Here is a 21,291-nt window from a genome sequence, read left to right on the forward strand (position 1 = left end):
TGCTGTTAGAGTTTGTTTTATGTATTTTGGAGCCCTGTCGTTGGGTGCATAAAGATTTATTATAGTTATGTCCTCCTGGTATATTGACCCTTTAATCATTATATAGTGTCCTTCCTTATCCTTTGTGGTGGATTTTACTTTAACGTCTATTTTGTTAGAGATTAATATTGCCACTTCTGCTCTTTTTTGAGTGTTGTTTGCTTGATATATATTTTTCCATCCTTTGAGTTTTCGTTTGTTAGTGTTTGTAAGTCTAAGGTGTGTCTCTTGTAGGCAGCATTTAGATGGATCATGTTTTTTTTATCCAATCTGCCACTCTCTGTTTCTTTATTGGTGCATTTGGTCTATTTACATTCAGCGTAATTATTGATAGGTATGAGTTTAGTGTTGTCATTTTGATGTCTTTTTTTGTGTGTTGTTGACAGTTTCTTTCTTCCACTTAATTTTCTGTGCTAAGTCATTTTTCTTTGTGTGTTTTCTTTTTATCTTTTTCATTGTTGTTGATTTTGTATTTGCTGAGTCTTTATATTTTTCTAGTTTTTTATTTTGACCTGTAGGATTGTTAGTTTCCTTTGTGGTTACCTTAATATTTACCCCTATTTTTCTAAGTTTATACCAGTCTTTAATTTCTTTATATCACCTTGACTTCCTCTCCATATGAAAAATCTATGTCTACATTTTTGAAGTCCCTCTTTTTTTGTTTTAATGTTGTCATCTTTTACATATTGACATCTGTTTCTCTATTTTCAGTGTTTTAGCTTTGGTTTATTTTTGTGATTTCCTTATCTTGGTTGATATCTGGTTGCTCTGTCCTGTGTTCTAGTCTTGGGTTGTTATCTGATATTATTGATTTTCTAATCAGAGGACTCCCTTTAGTATTTCTTGTAATTTTCGTTTGGTTTTGCAAATACCCTAAACTTCTGTTTATCTGGAAATGCCCTAATTTTGCCATCATATTTGAGAGACCGTTTTGCTGGATGTGTAACTCTTGGCTGGTTTTTCCTTCAAGGCTTTATATATGCCATTCCATTGCCTTCTTGCCTGCCTGGTTTCTGCTGAGTAGTCTGAACTTATTCGTATTGACTCTCCTTTGTAAATGACTTTTTGTTTATCCCTAGCCGCTCTTAAAATTGTCTCTTTATTTTGGTTTTGGCAAGTTTGATTATAATATGTCTTGGTGGCTTTCTTTTGGGATCTACCTTATTTGGGGTTGGATAAGCATCTTGGATAGATATCTTCTCATCTTTCACGATATCAGGGAAGTTTTCTGCCAACAAATGTTCAACAATTCTCTCTGTGTTTTCTGTTATCCGCCCCCACCCCCTGCCCCCATTCTGGCACTCCAATCACTCATAGATTATTCCTCTTGATAGAATCCCTCAGAATTCTTAGGGTTTCTTCACTTTTTTAAATCTTTTTATCTGATTTTTCCTCAAATAAGTTGGTGTCAAGTGCTTTATCTTCAGTCTCACTAATTCTGGCTTCCATTGCCTCAACTCTGCTCCTATGACTTTCTATTGAGTTGTCTAATTCTGCCATTTTATTGTTAATCTTCTGGATTTCTGATTGCTGTCTTTCTATGGATTCTTGCAGCCTGTTAAATTTGTCATTATGCTCTTCTCTATTTAATTTTCTCTATTGTGTGTGCTGCGTTTTGCTTAGTTTCCTTCCTAATATCTTGAAGAGTTCTGTATGTTACTCTTTTGTATTCTGCCTCCAGTAATTCCCTGAAATTTTCCTCCTCTGGAAAATTTCTAGAGTCTTTATTTTGGGAGCTTGCTGTAGCCATCATTGACTGTCTCTTTATGTGATTTGATATTGACTGTTTTCTCCGAGCCATCAATAAGTTATTATATTTATTTATTTTATGTTTACTTACTGTGTCCTAGCTTCTTGTTTTGATATGCCCAAATAGGCTGCTCGTATGAGCTAGTTTGATTATTGGCATCTTTGAAGCTCTAATGTCCTGTCACCGGGTGGTTAGATCTGTTACTAGGTATGTGTGCTCAGGAGTCCACTCACTCCTCCTGTATGGATTTAGCTCAGGTGCCCAGGTAGATAGCCATCTAGCGTGTAGTACAGGCTCTCACTTACAGTCCTAGACAAGCATGGGTGATTGATGTAGGCACAGGCATCTGGATGCAGCAGGGGGATGTGCTCTGAGCAAGACAGGGGGCTGACAGCTGCCCCCAAGTGTCCAGGAGGAAGGCGTGTCCCTGTTCCCTAGGGCGTGTAGGTGGGTGTGTTTTGCAGCTGGAGTATGAGCTCCCAATGCTGTTGGCTGTAAGGACTGGGGGGCACCTCTTATTCTTGTTCCCCTATTGCAGGTGGGTAGGTGGCATGGGTGGAGCCACCAGACCTCAGGCCCCTCATGTGGATAGGTGAAGACCCTGCTTAATGGGCAGAGGAGTGCCAAATGTCACGAACCTGCCACTTCACAGCTGTAACAGTGGAAGTTAGACTTCAGGTATATACCCTGTTGTACTGTGGTAATGAGGGCCTACACTGTTGAAATGGGCCCACACAAGTCTATGCAGGGGGGAAGGCACTCAAAGTCCGTGGACTCCTTGTGCCTGTGCCTAGGCAAAGGAGCTGTGCCTACCCTGAGCTGCTGGCTTAGAGGAGCTGGCAGTTTATTTTTTCCTGTTTGTTAATTTGTTCACTCTCCAAGGCTGAGAGAATGGCTCAGGGAGTGTGATGGATCCTACTTCCAGCCCAGGGGACATGGCAGTTGCTGAAGCCGGTCTGGGACCCAGTGCAGAGCAGGGAGTGGGGAGGTAAATGGGAGAGAGGTTTTTCCTTAAGTGGGGTGTTTTTGATCCACGTGGTAGGCTGGATGCAAGTACTTATCTTTCTGCAATTGAGGGCTGCTTCTCACTGGTTCTGGGTGGCTGAGTAGACTCTCTGGCACTGGGTCTCTCCCAGTGTGGAATATGCCTCCCGAGCACTGCTGCTTGCCTGTCTCACTGCTCACCCCTGAGCTATCAGGCCTGAAGGGCTCAGGCTCTCACTGGGTCAGGTCTGGCAACTCCTCACTGCTTCCGAACTGTCTCTCCCTCCCCCTGCCACTCAGTCCAGTTCCTCAACTTTGCCTTTGACATTCAGGGCTCCTAGATTGTCATATATAATTGATTCACTTGTTTTTTCGGGTCTTTGTTTTAAGAGTGTCCACCAGAAGCGTCTGACTACCCCGCCATCTTGGCCCCGTGAAACAGAATTTTTAATAATCAATGTGTTTGAAGTCAACAAATAAAAGTCAACAGAAGAAATTGTATTTTCATCTTAAAATAGGCCATTTTAGTTTCTTCATTCATTATCATCATCATCATCATTATCCGACTCCTGGAACCCTTCAAAGTCAGATGCTTTGTCACTATCATCATTAAAACATCTCAGAGCTGCCTGCAGATGCTCGTCTGTGATTCTTATAATCACATGATTGAGCTTTTTGGCAAGCCAAGACCCCATCCTGAGTCATCTAGTTAGTATCTAGGGACCTACTAAGAGTCATTTCATTAGTATAAACTCTCAGGTGTGGTCTGAGGGGCCCATCATCAATAACAGAGACACTCAGGAAACCCTAAGGGTTTAGCGGCTACCTTCCAGGAACCAGAGGAAGAGGCCAGCCTATTCTTTATTACACCACTCAATACTAGTTACTGACAGGCTTCAGTTGGTTCCAGGTTCCAGTTGATGACTCAAAAATAACGGGATATTAGTATCAATAGAAAAATTAATAGAAACACATTAATTAATTCAAATTAATAGAAACAAAAGCACAGTTTTGTTTATTTTCCGATTAGTAGGGTACTACCAAACTTGATCCATGACTTCTTGACTACGGCTTATATGTTTATTATACAAATATGATCAAAAGTAACATTTTCAGATTATTGAATGGGGGTGAATGAGGCCAAAATTCACTTCTGGAAATGTCACCAGACGTGCAACGTATATGCATAGGTCCTCTAGAACTTTTTTACATAATTTTGTTATTTCTGGGTGTTATATGTGTATGTGTGTTATTTATGTGGGTGTACTATTTGTGAAAAAATGTGCTAGTCATAATAACGGAGGGAGAATGAATAGTGGGCATCTTTTGATACACATATCAAGCAATTCATACAAGAAGGGGAGGCTTGGGGTGGATGGGGGATCACTCCCTCTCAACACAGGATTTTGAATTCATCCTAAGGGAGCCATAAACTTTGTACTGAGAACTTTTTTCTCCAGTCCAAATTATTGAGACTGCATGGGGATCAACTATTTTCAGGAGAAACTAATAAAGGTTGAGAAAAAATCCCAAATCAGATCATTCCTGAATAGACAAGGGATTCTCTGTGGACCAGCTATTTCTGGGTACTGGGGTGGGGAGAGTAGAGTGGGATCCAGATACAGTGAGTGATTCCAGGCATTGCACCTGTCATGGAGCCTTTGAGGAGGTCTCAGAACTGTAGAGAAACAAGAAATGCCCATGGGCAAGGTCATCTAGCACATGGTTGGCATGAAGACCTATGAGAGAAAAGGTGACGTCATGGGCTGGTCTGGGATGGATGTAGAGGGCTTCATTTGGGGAGTACTTCGAGATGATGGGAGACAGCTGGATCAAAGGCACAGATGTTGGAATGGGCTAGAAGCTGTACAGTCCAACAGGGAAAAGGGGCCATGTAAGGCGAGGAATAAAGATACATTGGGCTCACAGTGAGGAGCTATAGCAGGGGAGGTGCTCACTATCACCATTGAGCCCCTCTGCTCAGGGGTCCAAATCCAGCCATGCCTCTTAGTGGCTCTGTGGTGCGACAGAGTTGTGGGCTAGTCGTCATTGTGTGGACCCATATGGTGCCTTCTCAAGGGTTTCACACATAAAGAGCTCATCACAGGGCTTGACATGTCAAAAATGTGAAATGCAAGTTAAACAAAATGCAGTCCATGCCACCTTGATGCTGAAATGTTGGCAAGAGGGAGCAGGCAGTGGCTTTGGCCAGTCTAAGCAAGACTTCACAATATTTCCTTGTGGAGGGTGTGTAAGACCCATCAGAGATGCAGATCAGAGGGGGTGATGCCCATTGGAGATAACCTGGTCCCAGGTGAGAAAGGCTGACCAGGTACTGGCTGATGAGTCTCACAGCCTGGAAATGCCTGGCCCAAGAGAGCCCCTGCCCCTCTGCTGCCCAGCATCTTCTTCCAGCCAGCAAAGAGTCCAAATCAGACAACAGCACCTCATTCTACTCTTTTCCCAGCATTTACTCCTCTTGCTTATGCTCTTGACCCATTTTATTTATTTATGTTGTACTTTAAGTGAAAGTTACAAGTTAGTCTCTCATACAAAAATTTATACATACGTTGTTATGTGACCCTGATTGTTCTCCCTATACTGTGACAGCACACTCCTCCTTTCCACCCTTGATTTCCCATGTCCTTTCAACCAGCTCCTGACCCTCTCCACCTTCTCATCTCACCTCTGGACAGGAGCTGCCGATTTAGTCTCAGGCATCTACTTGAGCTAAGAAGCACACTCTTCACGAGTGTCATTTTATGTCCCATAGTCCAGTCTAATTTTTGTCTGAAGAGTTGACCTCAGGAATGGTTTTAGTTCTGGGTTGACAGAGAGTCCGGGGGCCATGCTTTCTGGGGTTCCTCCAGTCTCAGACCATTAAGTCTGGTCTTTTTACTAGAATTTGAGTTCTGCACCCCACATTTCTCCTGCTCCATCAGGGACTCTCTGTTGTGTTCCCTGTCAGGGCGGTCTTGACCGATTTTAAATGCCCAGGTTGAAGGCTGTCCCACTTCTCTGCCTAAGAGAAGGGAATCTCTCTCCTCTTCCTGTACCTGTCTTAGAGGTGTGGTCTGTCTTCCACTATATCAATTTGTATACTTACCTAATTTTCTCTCATAGCTTATAATGTCCTGAGGGCAGAGACCACATCTTGGCCACTTTTGCATTCTTTACCTGCACACGAGTAGGTGTGCAATAAAGGTTATTAAGAACCTGTTTTAAGGAGAGATTTGGAGAACTGCCCTACTGCCTTAGTGAAGCAACAGAGCTGTGGCTCTGGGCAGCTCTGCGGAGCTCTGGGTGGCTTTGGGCTTTGGAGTAAGCCACCCCAAGTGTGTCGGCCTCCCAGTTCAGCCCCTTCCTTTCTGGTTTCTGACCCTGGAGATGCTACATATGTTTCCTGACTCAATTCCTTTCTGTAGAATGAGATTAAGGTTATCTCCTCACGGCGTGGGCCTGTGCAGTAGACGAGGAAAAGCAGGGTTTGCTGCACTGTGGCCACAGCCTTGGTGAGTCCTGGTGGCACAGGGGCTAAGTGCTCAGCTGCTAACCCAAAGGTCCATGGTTCAAACCTACCAGTTGCTCCTTTGGAGAAAGATGTGGCAATCTGCTTCCATAAAGATTACAGCTTTGGAAACCCTAGGGGGTGGTTCTATGAGGGTCGCTGTAAATCGGAATCGACTTCAAGGCAGTGAGTTTATACAATATTGAGGGTGAGCGTGGCTACCTGTCAGCAGCTGATGTCCTGGGGGCGCTGTCTGCCTCAGTCACAACAGAGGCTTTTCTTGGGCCCCAGTTAGGGCTGGCTTAGTCCACCTGGAGAAGAAGTGGATGTCACAGGGTCAGGGGTCGCCTCCTTTTAATTAAATGGTCCCTCCCCAGGGAGGGAGGCTGCACCTGCACCGTGGAGCTGGAGTCAGAGCTACTTAAGCCCAGCTCTGTGGGAGTGCCTGCACAAGGTCCCCGGCAGCTGTGGTCTCGCTGCCTGATGCCACCCTGGTTCCTCACCCCCTCATTCCCTCTTATGCCACGGTTACGGGTTGAATTGCGCCCCGACTCCCCGAAAAGATATGCCCAAGCCCTAGCCCATGTCCTGTGAACGTGACCTAGTTTGGAAAGAGGGTTTCTCTTGCAGATGTTATCAGTTAACAAGGTCATACCAGAGTAGGGTGGGTCTCCATCCCACATGAATGACATCTTATAAAAGGGGAGAACAGGCAGGGAGACAGTCACACACAGGGGGAAGACACATGTGAGGATCCGTCTATGACCAAGGAATGTCGTGAGACACCAGGGACTGTCAGAAGTTGAAAGAAACAAGGAATTATCTTCCCCTAGAGTCCTGGCGGTATAGTGGTTAACAGCTACACCTGCTAACCTAAAGGTTGGCAGTTTGAATCCACCAGGCGCTCCTTGGAAACTCTTATGGGGTGGTTCTACAATGTCCTATAGGGTCACTATGAGTTGGAATCGACTCAACAGCAACGAGTTTGTTTTTTTGTTTTTTTGTTTTTTGTTTTTTTTAGAGCCCATAGAGAAAGCATGGCTCTGCAGACACCTAGATTTTGGACCTCTGTCCTCCAGAACTGTAAGACCCTAAGTCTGTGTTCTTGAAAGCCACCCACTTGGTGGGATTCTGTTTTGGCGGCCCTAGGACACTAAGACACCCACCAACCTCCATGCCAGGCAGCCCACCACTCATCCAGGGCTGCCTTCTCCTCGGGCTGCCTCCAGAGCCTTCTACTACATTCCAGAGCCCCGTTTCTCCCTCTCGGAGACCAGTTTCCCCAGTTTTTTTGTGCCCACCTCCGGATCTCAGAAGACAATCTCGTGAGGAATCATGAAGCGGTTCAGAAGCACGTTGTACAATATAAAATGTATTATAAAACTTCAGCAAATATAAATATCCAGGTGCCCTTTCAGAGCGGCACAGCACCGGAGGAAAGGGGGCGAAAGGCAGCACCAGACGTGACAGGGAGCTGCTGGAGACACACCACCCCTCTCTTCATTCACAAATCTCAGCCCGCGCCCTGAACAGGTGTCACAGAAACACCAAACTTCACAGCAAGGAAAACAACCCACAGCACGAACAGCCAACCCAGGGCCTTGAGGTTGCACAGCGGCGCGTGGCGGTCTCCTGTTACGGTGGTACCGCAGGTCTTCATCGGGACAGCAGGGGTTTGCTATCACCAGCCATTCTCTCTTGGGGTACAGCCTGTAGTTCTCATCAGTCATTTAAAAAAGAAAAGGCATCAAGAAATGCGCTTACATAGGAGCACTCCCTTGAAATGACTGAGAAAGAGAACATAAAATGTAAAAATCTCTCCTCCAGCAGCACACCAGTCTGGAAGGGACAGAACCCCTTCGCAGGGGTTTCCCGATCCCCATGCCCATCAGCAAAGCCCGCAGTCAGAGCACAGAGTCCTGCTTCTCTCCAGGCAGGCGCCCCTAGATGTGATGGCCCGGCTCTTGTCAGAGGGTGGGAGCATCCATCAGGCCGGAATCTCCTGGGGACAGAGCCCTGGGCTCCCCTGTCCCCTGCTGTCCCCTACCAGGCAAGTCAGGTGTGACTGACAGTTGGGAGGGGGCTTCAAGGCAGGAGCGGAGGCTGGCATAGTAGGGGTAGATTTTTTTTTTACTTATTCATCACATGTCCTTTTCTTCTTTTTAAAAAAGCACCATGCAGGCTAGGGTTATCAAGCTCAGCTCTGCCTGCCTTTCTGACGTGACTAGTCTGAGATGCAGATGTTGCTGTGTATTGCTACTCCCGCCCTGCAGAGAGGGTGCCCTCCTCCCCTGCTTTCCAGCAGGTTTGCCTGGTTGGGGTCCACATTTCAACTGAATAGGAGCACATACGTGTGTGTGTGTGTGTGTGTGTGTGTGTGTGTGTGTGTGCGTGCAAGTGCAAACACAGGTGTATGCATCCAGACTCACACACACACACACACACACACACACACGTTCATGCATATACGCATCCGTGCACACATGCACACACACGTCCACACACAAGCGTCTGCATCAAACAGCCTAACTTCATTTCTCTTCAGGCTTCTCTGTTGCCGGGACACATTCCCGTGGAGTCTGCACCGCTCATTTTGTGCTCAAAGCAGGGACTCTCTACCACGGGGCCGTCCCACTTACAGGTTGGACTTGGAACAGGCCCGACAGCACTGTTGGCCGTAGAAGCGGTGGCGGCACACCCCGTGCTGGGGCACCAGGTAGCACCAGCTGAAGTGGTCTTTGCAGAGGGTGTCTGAAAGGAGCACACTCGTGTTAGTCCGAGCGCCCAGTGTGGTGGCCAGTGCGGTCAGCAAGTGCCTTTCCTTGGCAATAAAAGCACATTTGTCATTGCTTTGAAATTGCTACAAGGGGGCAGCTCTTCAGGTCCGACTGGGACCTCTAGAACTTGCTAATTTCAGAAGACCCTTCTTGGAAGTTTCCTACAAAACTGCCATTTTCTTCTTTTCCTGCTAAGCCCACATACTTAGCCACTTACCCACCCAAGACAAAGGATGCTGTGTTGTGTGGATTTTGATTGTCTAATTCCCAACACGCCTCCTCGGGGAGAAGGCTTATCAGACAGGACATCATCTCCCCGAACACCAGAGGCACCTGAGGGTCTGTACACTGAGGGTGCCCTAGGAGTAGGGCTGGCTTTGTCTAACTTAGGGAAAAAGCCTTCTTTATTTAAACCTGCCTGCTTTAAACAGGCGAGTAGCATGAGCATAGGACACCAGTTATGCTTTCCTACTGCTAGATGCATTTCCCAACCATCTCTCCTCTAACATCCATGTCATTTCTGGGGAGTTATGGGAGCAAAGAGGTCACCTTGAGGACTAAGGCGTGCCTGACCCAGGCCATGGTGTTTTCAGTTGCCTCATATACCTGTGAAAGCTGGACCACGAATAAGGAAAACTGAAGAACTGTCGCCTTTGGAATGTGGCACTCACCTTGCTTCTCTGCGATGGGGCAGAAGTGAGTGTTGCAGGCCAGAGAGGCTGCTGGCTTCTGGTGGAGGGCACAGCCGCTGGCCAGCCGGCCCCCCATCTGGCACTGCACTGCCCGCGTCTGCACACCGCCCCCGCAGCTGGCCGTGCACTGCAGGAGGAAACACGAGACCATCCATCACCCACGGAATCTAGAAGACAGCTGAAGACCATCACAGGAAGAACACTTTTAATAAGACGGTCACGAGCCGGATGCAGGTAGTACCTGCTTACCTTTCCCGCACAGGTGCATCTGCCCTGCCCTGGGCCATGCCCCCACCCTGCTGGGACATTCCGAAAGTCCCCTCAAACTCACTTTCATTATTCCATTGTTCATTTGAGTAAACAGCCGGGACTGGCTGGGATTTAAACCCCTGGAGTCTGATGTTAGACTCTTAACTGTGGGTTCATGAGGTTGGGCTCTTTGTGGCAGAGGAAAAAAAAAAATTAATTAACATAATGAATAAAAAAAAGTGCACGGATTGACGTGTTATCTCCTCAAAAAAAGATATTCTCCCCCCAAAAGGAAATTTATACAAAAGTTATCCTTCTGATTAAAAAAAAAAAGACAAAATCAACTCCTCATTTAGGTTTTTCCTTAAAGTACCTCAGAGTAGCAGAACTGCCAATATTAACACACTGGACCCCAGAGCAAAGCTACTTTCATACACTTGCTGGGTTCTTCCCTCAGCCTTGCGCCCAGGACCAGCCCGAGTCACTGCTGGGAGGAGCCTGCTGGTTGGGATAACTTCCTTATTTCCTCTCCAAACCCTGCTTGCAGCGTCCCACCCCACCCAGCTCCTTCAGTGTAATTACTGGTCCCTTTCTTCCCAGAAGAAAGCCCTGTGCTGAGCTAGTCACATAAGGGATTCCCCTTCAGAGGCAGCACCACCTAGAGCAGGGAAGGCCACATTCAGATTCCAGCCCCAGGAATGACCAGCCATGGCCACCAACCCCTACTTCATCCCTCTGAGCCTTAGCTTCCCCATCTGTACAATGGTGGCTGTGGCTTTGGGGTTATCCTGAGGTTTGGGAACAATGGATCCACGTCTCTAATGGGTCCACTGGCATGAGGATAGGACTTGACACATGGTAGTAACGTACTCTAGCCTCCCCGAAGTACTGCACTTCAGAGGGCCCAAGACTAAAAACCAAATAAACAGCATTATGGCAGATACACAAAGAGGGAATATTTAGAAGAAATCCTAGAATCCCTCATGTCAAAGCTTTGTGGTTCATTTCTTAGGAAGCATTTTCCATTTGTTGGATAAAACCAGGGGACATGCCTTAAGCTTCCATCCTGTCCCACTTCTCTATTCCTTTCCTAGATGGCATTCAGAGCAGGTGTGATAATACCATGTGTTTGGGACCCCAGATGGCAGAGTGGAGCGCCAGGAGGTAGGACACCAGTTAGGAGGACGCTGTCCTGGTGCAGGCAGTGAGGTGACCAGGCCCAGGGCGATCACAGAGGTTGGAGAGGAGGAAGCACGGGAGAGATTTCATAGAGGCCCAGCATCAGGGCCACCTGGAGGAAGCACGGATGAACGAGGAGGAAGAGTGAAGACGGTGTATTGCCAAGCCCCTGGTTAGATGATGTGTTAGTTTCTTAATGCTGCTGTAACAGAAATACCACAAGTGGATGCCTTTAAAGGATAGGAATTTATTTTCTCACAATTCAGGAGGCTAGAAGTTCAAAGTCAGCATGTGGCTCTAGGGGGAGGCCCCTTCTTGTCTATTTCAGCTTCTAGTAGCCAGCAATTCTTGGCGTTCTTGGGCTTCTAGATGCATGTGCCTCGTTGTCTTCTGAGAGCATCTGTCTTTGCCGTGTCTGCTTGCTTGTCTCTGTCTATGCTGCTCTCAATATCACTCAGAAGTGATTAGATTTAGGACACACCTACACTGACGTGGCCTCATTAGTTTAACAAAGAAAACTCTATTTCCAAATGGGATTGCATCCCCAGGTGGGGGGTACATACTTCAATACATATTTTTGGGGGACACAATTCAATCCATAGCAGATGGGATTTGTAGAGATGACATACCTAGGTTAAAAATAAATCAACTGATAGGCTAAGTACTAGAGCATTATAAGATTAAAGCCACGAGCCACTGCACAGAGGGTTCCATAAAGAAGACTTGGAAGGGAGCATGTCTTAGGCCAGTGGCAGCTGTGAATTCATAGGGAGGACCACGAGAGAGAAGGCAGGTCTGACGGAGAAGCTTATGTTGCAGAATTACCTCAAAGTTACCATGGTTCCCTGGCGAATGGTCCCTGTCTCCTGCTGTGGGAGGCTGACCATATTCTGGATCAATCCCAGGTACGGACAGAGGGGAGAAATGCATGGAAGTCTAGAATGTTGTTGAGTCAGGGTCAGATGGACTCAAAGTCAGGGGCATATCTGGAGAAACCAGGATTGTTCCTGGGCCCGAGGGTCACCAGGCTTTGGGTCTAGCATGAAGAAAACTGTGCACCACGTGGAATCCCATCACCAAGTTGTGGGTTCAGTTGTGTCCTGTAAGAATACGTGTTCAAGTCCTCACCTTCAGTACCTGTGAATGTGACCTCATCTGGAAATAGGGTCTTTGCAGATGTAATTAGTTAATATGAGTTTATTTTGAAGTGGGGAGGACCTTTAATCCAATATGATGATGTCCTTATAAAAAGAGAAGGGGCACAGACAGACAGACAAGACATAGCAGAAGGATGCCATGTGAAGATAGGCAGAGATTGGAGTTTGGGGTCACAAACCAAGGCACGCCTGGGGCTACCAGAAGCTGGAAGAGACAAGGAAGGATCCTCCCCTAGAGCCCTCAGAGGGAGTACAGCCCTACTGACGGCCTGAATTTGGACTTCCAGCTTCCAGAACAGTGAGAAAATCAATTTCTGTTGTTTTAAGCCCCCATTTTGTGGAACTTCAGTAGAGCAGCCCCAGAAAGCTCATACACCAAGCAACCTTTCTGGTATCCCAGGCTGGGTAGAGCTTGGACAAGCCAAATCCTACAGGAACGTGACAAAACTAAGCCCTTTCTAGACCTAAAGAATCACCGCCTCTGGGTGCCTGGAGGTGGCTGCCCCAGCTCCCCAGGCCCACGCGCTGAGGCATTCCTGACCTACTGAAGGCACAGTTTCCAATACAGAGGCCCCGGAGACACCTAGCAGCAAGAGCACTGTGAGAGCTGGAGAAGGCAGGGAATCTGCCAGGCCAGAGTGTCTTCTATCACCTGGCCAGGTGCACACACCACAAAATATCCGACATCTGCTGAGGGGGAGAAGTCAGGTGTGAGCCAGAGAGAGACGGAGGAAGCTTGAAGTGTATGAAGAAATGAAGCCAAACCGCAGCGATGAATACACTCAAGAAGGAAAACTACATGCAGTCTAGACTGAATTACGTAGATGGTTCTCAAACAAGGCCACTGGTCAAAAATGCCAGGAATGTGAGCACTTAACGGTGCACCTGCAGGAAGACTGGACAGGTAACATTCTGGATGCCGGTGCGGGTGGTTACACTAAATGGTTGCTTTGAAACCCAAGGGTGACGCTGTGCGAAACAGGGATGATGCACGACTCCCATTGCTTCTCCAAACCTACAAGACGTGCGCGGGACCCCTGTCTATCAGGTAAGAGTGGCAGGTCCTGGGCCAGTTCTATAGTCGAAGTCAGACTGCAGGTGAACAAGCAGAGGCAGAACCTCTGCAGTGACTCCATCCCCAGTGTCTTAGGTTCTCCAGAGAAACAGAAACAGAACTAATAAGACATATATACATAGATTATAGATAGATATATAGATATAGATACAGAGCCTGGTGGTGCAGTGGTTAAAAGGTCGACAGTTTGAATCCACTAGCTGTTGCTTGGAAACCCTATGAGGCAGTTCTATTCTATCCTATAGGGTCACTGTGAGTTGGAATTGACTTGAGGGCAGCGGGTTTGGTTTTGGTTCATGTGTGTGTACATATGTATATATATAGTCTGTTGAAGCGTCTAAGCATTTGTGTGTGTTAGAGTGTGTGAGTGTATGTGTGAGTGTACTTGTGTGTGTGTGTTTCGGTGACTGAGTATACACAAGTGTGTGAGTGTATATGAGTGTGTGTGTGTTTGAGTGACTGAGCATGCGTGTGTGTGTGTGTGAGGATGCATGAGTGTGTAAGCGTATGTGAGTGTGTTTTTGTGTGTGTGTATGTATGTGAATGTATGTGTGAGTGTAGGTGTGAGTGTAGGTGAGTGGATGGGGTGCAATGAATCACTTTTATATGGCCTTTCTAGCCATGGTCTTGTAACTCACACAAAATGATTGGCTGGGACTATGCAAATTGAGTGAATTATGGTCTATCCAGGGGATTGGTCAGTTTGTGGTCCTAGTGGGAAGGCCATGCTTTGAAATTAGCAAGGAGTTTCCTTCCATAAGGGCCAGTCCTACAGAAGTTCACGGGCACCTCACTACTATCTAGAAGAAGAGTCTGGAGTGGAGCATGTCTTTTGGACCAAGGACCCGGGGTCCCTGTACTAAGAACCTCCTAGACCAGAAGAGAGGGCTTTAACACTGAAGACAGCAGAGAAACAGCAGCAGCAGTGGAAGTGGCAGAAACCAGGAGAGTGGTGCGAGGCAGCTGCAGTGAGAGAGAGCTGAGTGCCTTCGTGCAGGAGGCTTGCGAACAGAGCAAAAAGAGCCGTAACACTTGCCCCTCCAGGGCAGAGGCCTGAGTGTGCCCCTTGCAGGGGTCCAGTGCAGGGGTCTTCCTACAGCAGGGCGGAGCTGGACATCTCTGGGCAGTAGAGCTAAAAGAGCTGTAACCAGGGCTTTGAACCAGTTGGAACCAGTTCAGTCATGGCCAATGAAGTGAAACCAGAACAGACCCGAATTTTTAAAATTCGGGTGATCCAGAATCATAACCAGAACGGGAAAAGTTACGGGGTGAAGCCCTGGAATGGGAGACTCTGAAGAGGTGTAGTGAGCCCCTTCAGGAGCCTGAATTGGGAGACTGGATTATTGGCAGGACTGTGGAGAGCAACACACATTCAAAGCAGCGTGATCAGCTGCCATGTTTGAGCGGGGCACCACTGTTTCTGACTCTCCACAAAATCCAACAGGCAAGAGATTTGGTTGCTGTGTATGCAGCTGTTGTTTTCTAAGAGGGAGATTAAATTTCTAGCAGGGCTTTGACCTATAATTTTTCCCATTCTGGCTGTGGTTTCAGTTCACCCAAATTTTAAAAATTTGGGTCTGTTCCAGTGTCGTTTACTCGGCCATGATGAACCAGGAAGAACCCATTTGAAGCCCTGGCTGTAACGCTTGTACAGGGCAAGAGACGCCTGAGTCTGCGCTGTGCAGGGCTTGCATGCCTCCCTTCCTCCCCAGGCAGCAGGGGACTGGGTAGTGTGATGGCAGAAGAGCCCCACAGGCTTGACTAGCATGGTGGAAGCCGGCAGCAGAGGCTTAGAGGGGCGCAGCGGCAGAGGCTTGGGAGATTCTGTGCAGGGGTCTTCCTACCAGTGAGGCAAGGCCCAGCAAGGGCACTGTGCAGGCCCCCCAAGCAGTGTGGTGGTAGCCAGAGGCAGCGGTGACAGGAACACAGCATCTGACCTGATCCAGGCACGCCTGCCCAGAGACATAGAATGGACTTGGATAATTTAGGGGAGGGGTAGTGTTCCCCCTTTGGGAATGTGTGGCTATTGTTTACTGTTTGCTTTCTATAAATGATAATAATGGCTTTCACTTTGCCAACACTGTAAGTGTCTCGTGTGTCCTGCTGGTCACAGATGAACGTAGCACCCAGGGAATGGTTGACGCCAGTGGGTGTACGTGTCTCATTCCTAGCAGTCTAAGGCTGCCCGGAAGTAGGAGGCCCAGCCCGTCTGCCTGTGCAATGCAGACAGACAGGCAATGCACACAGTGTCTGTGAGTGTACGTCACTGTGTGTGTGAGTCTGTTTGTGTGTGTGAGTGACTGTGTCTATTTCGTACAAAAGTTTAGTCTTCAATTACCGCGGTGGAAAACCAAACTGCTCATCCGTGACATGCTCCTTGCCCCCCAGAGCCGTAGATTTCCAGGACATTGCGTACACGGTCCTGGTGAAGCGCTCCTGGAATGAGCCAGGGCCCCCCGCTGACCTGCACGGACTGCACGCCCGTTTCTGCCATGCAGAGTCAGGCAGTCCAACAGGTGTTCGCACTTAAGCCATTCCCAGACCAATTTAGCGTGTGAACCACCCGATGCTAAGTCCCAATGACCCGCGTGATTTCAGTCAGCCCTAGGCAGAGGCACCCCATTAAATGGCTTGATAAGCAAAGCCATTTAAATCAACAGAAACCCTGTGCCCTCCGTAACAGAAAGGCCAATCTTTACACGGTTGTAAGAAGAAACCCGCGCAGGGCCAGGGCCAGCCAGATAGCCACCCATTCATCACTGCTGACAATTTCCCGCAGTGCGGAGGGCAGGTCTTGGGTACCAGTGTCTACAGCAAGCTCAGTCGTTTGAGTTTCTACCCCAAACGTTACGGACATAGGACATAATAAACGAGTCACACTAGATAAAGCACTTGAGGGAACTTAGGATACAAATGACTTATTAGACAACCGTTGGAAGACTTCAGATCAGTGAAAGCTATTCAAGATGTGTTTGCAGTTTCTGTCAGATGGGAAGACTGGCTTAAATTCAGTATAATAAAGTTGGGGTTTCTCTGGCTAAATTTGCCAGAATTCTCGGAAGGCAGTAGGGTGGGTGCATGTGAGCCTGGCAGCCAGAGGGTGGCGAGCGGCCGTCAGTCCCAGGAGCCTCAGTTTCCTCACTGACAAAGGGAGAGGGAGGGAGGACAATGGTCCCAGGGTGCCAGGCGGCCTGGCTACCAGCCATCCTTCTCAAGGAGCAGAGAAACCAAGCCACCTGCCAAAGAAACAGCTCCACTCTGCTTCTTTCTTCTCAACTGCTTCATCGTACTGGAAATGGTATTTACTCAGAAAAAAAATAAAGGAGGTTACCTGGGAAAGGAGTTCCTGGGTGATGCAAAGAGTTAACACACTCGGCTGCTGACTGAAAGCTTGGAGGGTGGAGTCCATCCACAGGCACCTCGGAAGAAAGGCCTGGCGATCTACTTCTGAAAAATCAGCCATTGAAAACCCTATGGAGCACAGCTCTACTCTGACACACACGAGGCTGGCATGAGTCTTAATCGACTCGATGGGAACTGGTTGTAGTTACCTGGGAAAAGATTTTAGCTTTGATTTTTTTTTTCTTATGTAAAATAGGAAGTGCTCGCAAAGAATATAATTCAAATATCCCCTACTCCAATAACTTGTTGTTGTTAGGTGCCGCTGAGTTGGTTCCAACTCATAGTGACCCTCTGTACAACAGCACAAAATACTGCCTGCTCCTGCACCATCCTCACAATCCTTGTTATGCTTGAGATCATTGTTGCAGCCACTGTGTTAATCCAACTTATTGAAGGTCTTCCTTTATTTCTACTTTACCAAGCATGATGTCCTTCTCCAGGGACTGGTCCCTCCTGATAACATGTTCAAAGTAGGTGAGACAAAGTCTCACCATCCTTGCTTCCAAGGAGCACTCCGGCTATACTTCTTCCAAGACAGATTTGTTGTTCCTTCTTCTGGAAGTCCATGGTATATTCAATATTCTTTGCCAACACTATAATTCAAAGGCATCAATTATTCTTTGGTATTCCTTATTCATTTTCCAGCTTTCGAATGCATATGAGGTGATCGAAAATACTATGGCTTGGGTCAGGTGCACCTTAGTCTTCAAGGTGACATTTTTGCTTTTTAACACTTTAAAGAGATCTTTTCGTAGCAGATTTGAACAATGCAATATGTCACTTGATTTCTTGACTGCTAGTTCCATGGGCATTGATTATGGATCCAAGTAAAATGAAATCCTTGACAACTTCAATCTTTTCTCCATTTATCATGATGTTGCTTATTGGTCCAGTTGTGAGGATTTTTGTTTTCTTTACGTTGAGATGTAATCCATACTGAAGGCTGTGGTCTTTGATCTTCATCAGTAAGTACTTCGAGTCCTCTTCACTTTCAGCAAGCAAGGTTGTGTCATCTGCATATCGCAGGTTGTTAATGAGTCCCCCAGTACTCATGAGAAGATCTTCTTCATATAGTCCAGCTTCTCAGATTATTTGCTCAGCATACAGATTGAATACCTATGGTAAAAGGATGCAACCCTGATGCACACCCTTCCTGATTTTAAACCATGCACTTTCCCCTTGCTCTGTTCAAACAACTGCCTCTTGATCCATGTACAGGATCCTCATGAGTACAGTTAAGTGTTCTGGAATTCCAATTCTTCTCAATGTGATTATAATTTTTTATGATACGTACAGTCGAATTCCTTTGTGTAGTCGGTAAAACATAGGTAAACATCTTTCTGGCATTCTCTGCTTTCAGCCAAGATCCATCTGACGTCAGCAATGATATCCCTCGTTCCATGTCCTCTTTTGAATCCAGCTTGAATTTCTGTCAGTACCCTGTCAATGTACCGCCACAACCGCTTTTGAATGATCTTCAGCAAAATTTTACTTGTGTGTGTGATATTAATGATACTATTCAATAATTTCCACATTCGATTGGATCACCTTTCTTTGTAATAGGCATAAATATGAATCTCTTCTAGTTGGTGGGCCAGGTAGCTGTCTTCCAAATTTTTTGGTATGGACGAGTGAGCACTTCCAGCGCTGCATCCATTGGTTGAAACATCTCAATTAATATTCTGTCAATTCCTGGAGCCTTGTTTTTCGCCAATGCCTTCAGTGCAGCTTGGACTTCTTCCTTTAGTACCAATAACTTAAATAACTCCAATAAACTAAATTGAATTATTTCTATTTAAGTAACTTTTGGAGAGGAGTTTACCTATTTCAAAATGAAAAAGCTACATCAGGTTTGAAGATAACAGGAACCCAAAGTGGAGCTGGAAAATAATTACAGGGCATCGTTTAAAGTTGATTGGTTTCTCTTTTCTTCTCCATAGATTCAGGGACTGTTTGGGTGGCACAGACTGTTTGTGCTAGACTACTAACCTAAAGGCTGATGGTTTGAACTCATCCAGCATTGCCACGGAAGAAAGCCTTGGCAATATGTTTTCGTAAATATTACGCTCAGAAAACTCTATGGAGTACAATTCTACTCTGTAACACATGGGGTTGCTGTGAGTTGGAATTGACTCAACGTCAACAGATTTTTTTAGGGGGGAGTTGTTCCTTCCGCAGAACTTATAGATTGGGACAAATAATTATGGCAGCAGAGGGACAGTGGTGGCCTGGCTGGAATGTGGTATGGGTTTTATAAGCGGCTTATTGATAGATATGATTGTTAGTTGGCTCTGGCTCACGGTGGCCTTATATACAACTGAACAAAACACTGTCTGGTCCAGCACCATCTTCCTGATCGTTGGTATGCTTGAGTGCATTGTTGTGGCTACTGTGTCAACCCATCTCACTGAGGGTTCCCCCCTTTGCGCTGACCCTCTACTTTACCAAACACGATGTCCTTTCCTAGCAATTGGCCTTTCCCGATAATCCTGATAAATGACAACTCTTAAATCCTTAATAAAAACTCACCCAAATTAAAATTAGTTGCTAGTTTCTATGGAGCTTGGGACACAGCTGCCTGACCGGGAAGTGAACTGTGGACAAGCTTACTAGCTAGTCAGGTTGCATTCCGTTCACTTCTCTGCAGGCCCTTATCCCTCATCTGATCAGATAAATAAACTCGGGGAATAATCTCGATTACCTTAAACATGCACACTTATTCTAGCCTGCTGCAGAGTAGCAACATGAACTGGGGGACTGGGTGCATTTGTTGCAAATCGAATTGGGGGTAAGTGGGCAGGAAGCATGGGGCTGGTGAGCCGGGGCTCTCTTTGTCTTTTAAAAATGCTGCCCTATAAACAGGTCCTTCAACAAGACATGTCATATCCACAGACAACAGGAACAACCTTAAGGCAAATGTCTGCTCCAACAGATGGCAACGAGCAAGGAAATTCTCTAGATACTTGTAAGTAGCCACTTTGTCTCACTCACTGAATTGGATTTTCCTTTAAAACTCACAGTCAGCAAGCGTTCCTTGAATAGCTAGTATGGATTAGGTGCTGTGGTGGGCACTGAGGAACCCCCCCAACACACACGTACACACACACGTAAATAAACATGTATATGCATATAACTTGTTGCGATCAAGTCGATTCCGACTCATAGTGACCCTATAGGACGGAGTAGAACTGCTCCATAGAGTTTCCAAGGAGCGTCTGGTAGATTTGAACTGCCGACCTTTTGGATAGCAGCCATAGCTCTTAACCACTGTGCCACTAGGGTTTCCATGTGCATATAAACATAGGTATATATGTAAATATGTAGAGTATGTGTGTGTGTAAAACACTTAGTCTAATGCCCATGGCAAAGCAATGTCTAGATACAGTTCTGATTGTTATTGTAAGGCAGGGAACTCAAGTTCAGGGACAGCAGCCCCGACGGGCTCCACATTTGCTGTGTGAGCACAGGAGGTGGGGAAGATGTGGACAGAGGGTGTCATGGATTGAATTGTGTCCCCCCAAAATATCTGTCAACTTGGCTGGGTCATGATTCCCAGTATTGTATGATTGTGTACCATATTGTAATCTGATGTGATTTCCAGATGTGTTGTAAACTCTATCACTATGATGTAATAGGATGGATTAGCGGCAGTTATACTGATGAGGTATACAAGACTGGATAGTGTCTTAAGCCAATTTCTTTTGAGATATAAAAGAGAGAAGCCAGCAGAAACACATGAGAACCTTATACCACCAAGAAAGTAGTGCTGGGAGCAGAGCGCATCCTTTGGACCTGAGGTTCCTGCGCTGAGATGCTCCCAGACCAAAGGAAGACTGATGCATCACAAGGACCTTCCTCCAGAGTCGACAGAGAGAGAAAGCCTTCCCCTGGAACTGACGCCCTGAATTTGGACTTGTAGCCTACTGGACTGTGAGAGAATAAATTTCTCTTTGTTAAAGCCATCCGCTTGTGGTATTTCTGTTATAGCAGCACGAGATGACCAAGACAGAGGTTGAGTAGCGACTGTCAGGTCCCGTCCAAGGAGGAAGCACTTTGTGAGCAGTGGTACAAGGTGGACAGGCGGTGACGGTCATGCCCATGCGGCCAACAGCGCGGTCCCTGCAGTATCAGGAGCTGGCCAGACCCGCTGGGAAGTGTTTCAGAGACACAGGCCCTGGAATGTTCTTTGACAGTGATGGAGGACAGGCACTGGCTCAAGTACTCTTTGGGGTGGGCTGTGAGGATCAAGGAAGGCCAGGACTTGCAGTATAATGAAGAGACCATCCCTGTGATCTGCATGTCACAGTGGCCCCCTGCTCTGCGTCTGAAAAACTCAGTGTCTCACCTTCGATGTGTGGAAGGAGACATTCCCTAATGCGGTTATGGAGCCCTGCCAGTGACAGGGGGTCTGTCTACCACACGGAAACAGGAAGTGCATGACCGCCCCTGCTGTCTTCTCATTTGGCTCTTAAAAACCCA

At 46.8% G+C, this 21,291-nt stretch overlaps 1 protein-coding gene across 1 annotated transcript in view; it reads right to left on the reverse strand.

Annotated features, from left to right (window-relative positions):
- Positions 1-8,916: 8,916 nt before the first annotated feature.
- Positions 8,917-21,291, reverse strand: part of ADAMTS16 (ADAM metallopeptidase with thrombospondin type 1 motif 16) — a 225,964-nt gene continuing 213,589 nt past the window's right edge. Inside the window, exons 23-24 of the mRNA XM_004380276.2 lie at positions 9,730-9,877; positions 8,917-9,032 (exon numbers count right to left, since the gene is read on the reverse strand). Coding sequence (XP_004380333.2) covers positions 8,917-9,032; positions 9,730-9,877 — 264 coding nt within the window. The remainder of the gene's footprint in view (positions 9,033-9,729; positions 9,878-21,291) is intronic.

Source organism: Trichechus manatus, unplaced genomic scaffold (genome assembly GCF_000243295.1).
Source record: "Trichechus manatus latirostris isolate Lorelei unplaced genomic scaffold, TriManLat1.0 scaffold00072, whole genome shotgun sequence".
NCBI lineage: Eukaryota > Metazoa > Chordata > Mammalia > Sirenia > Trichechidae > Trichechus > Trichechus manatus.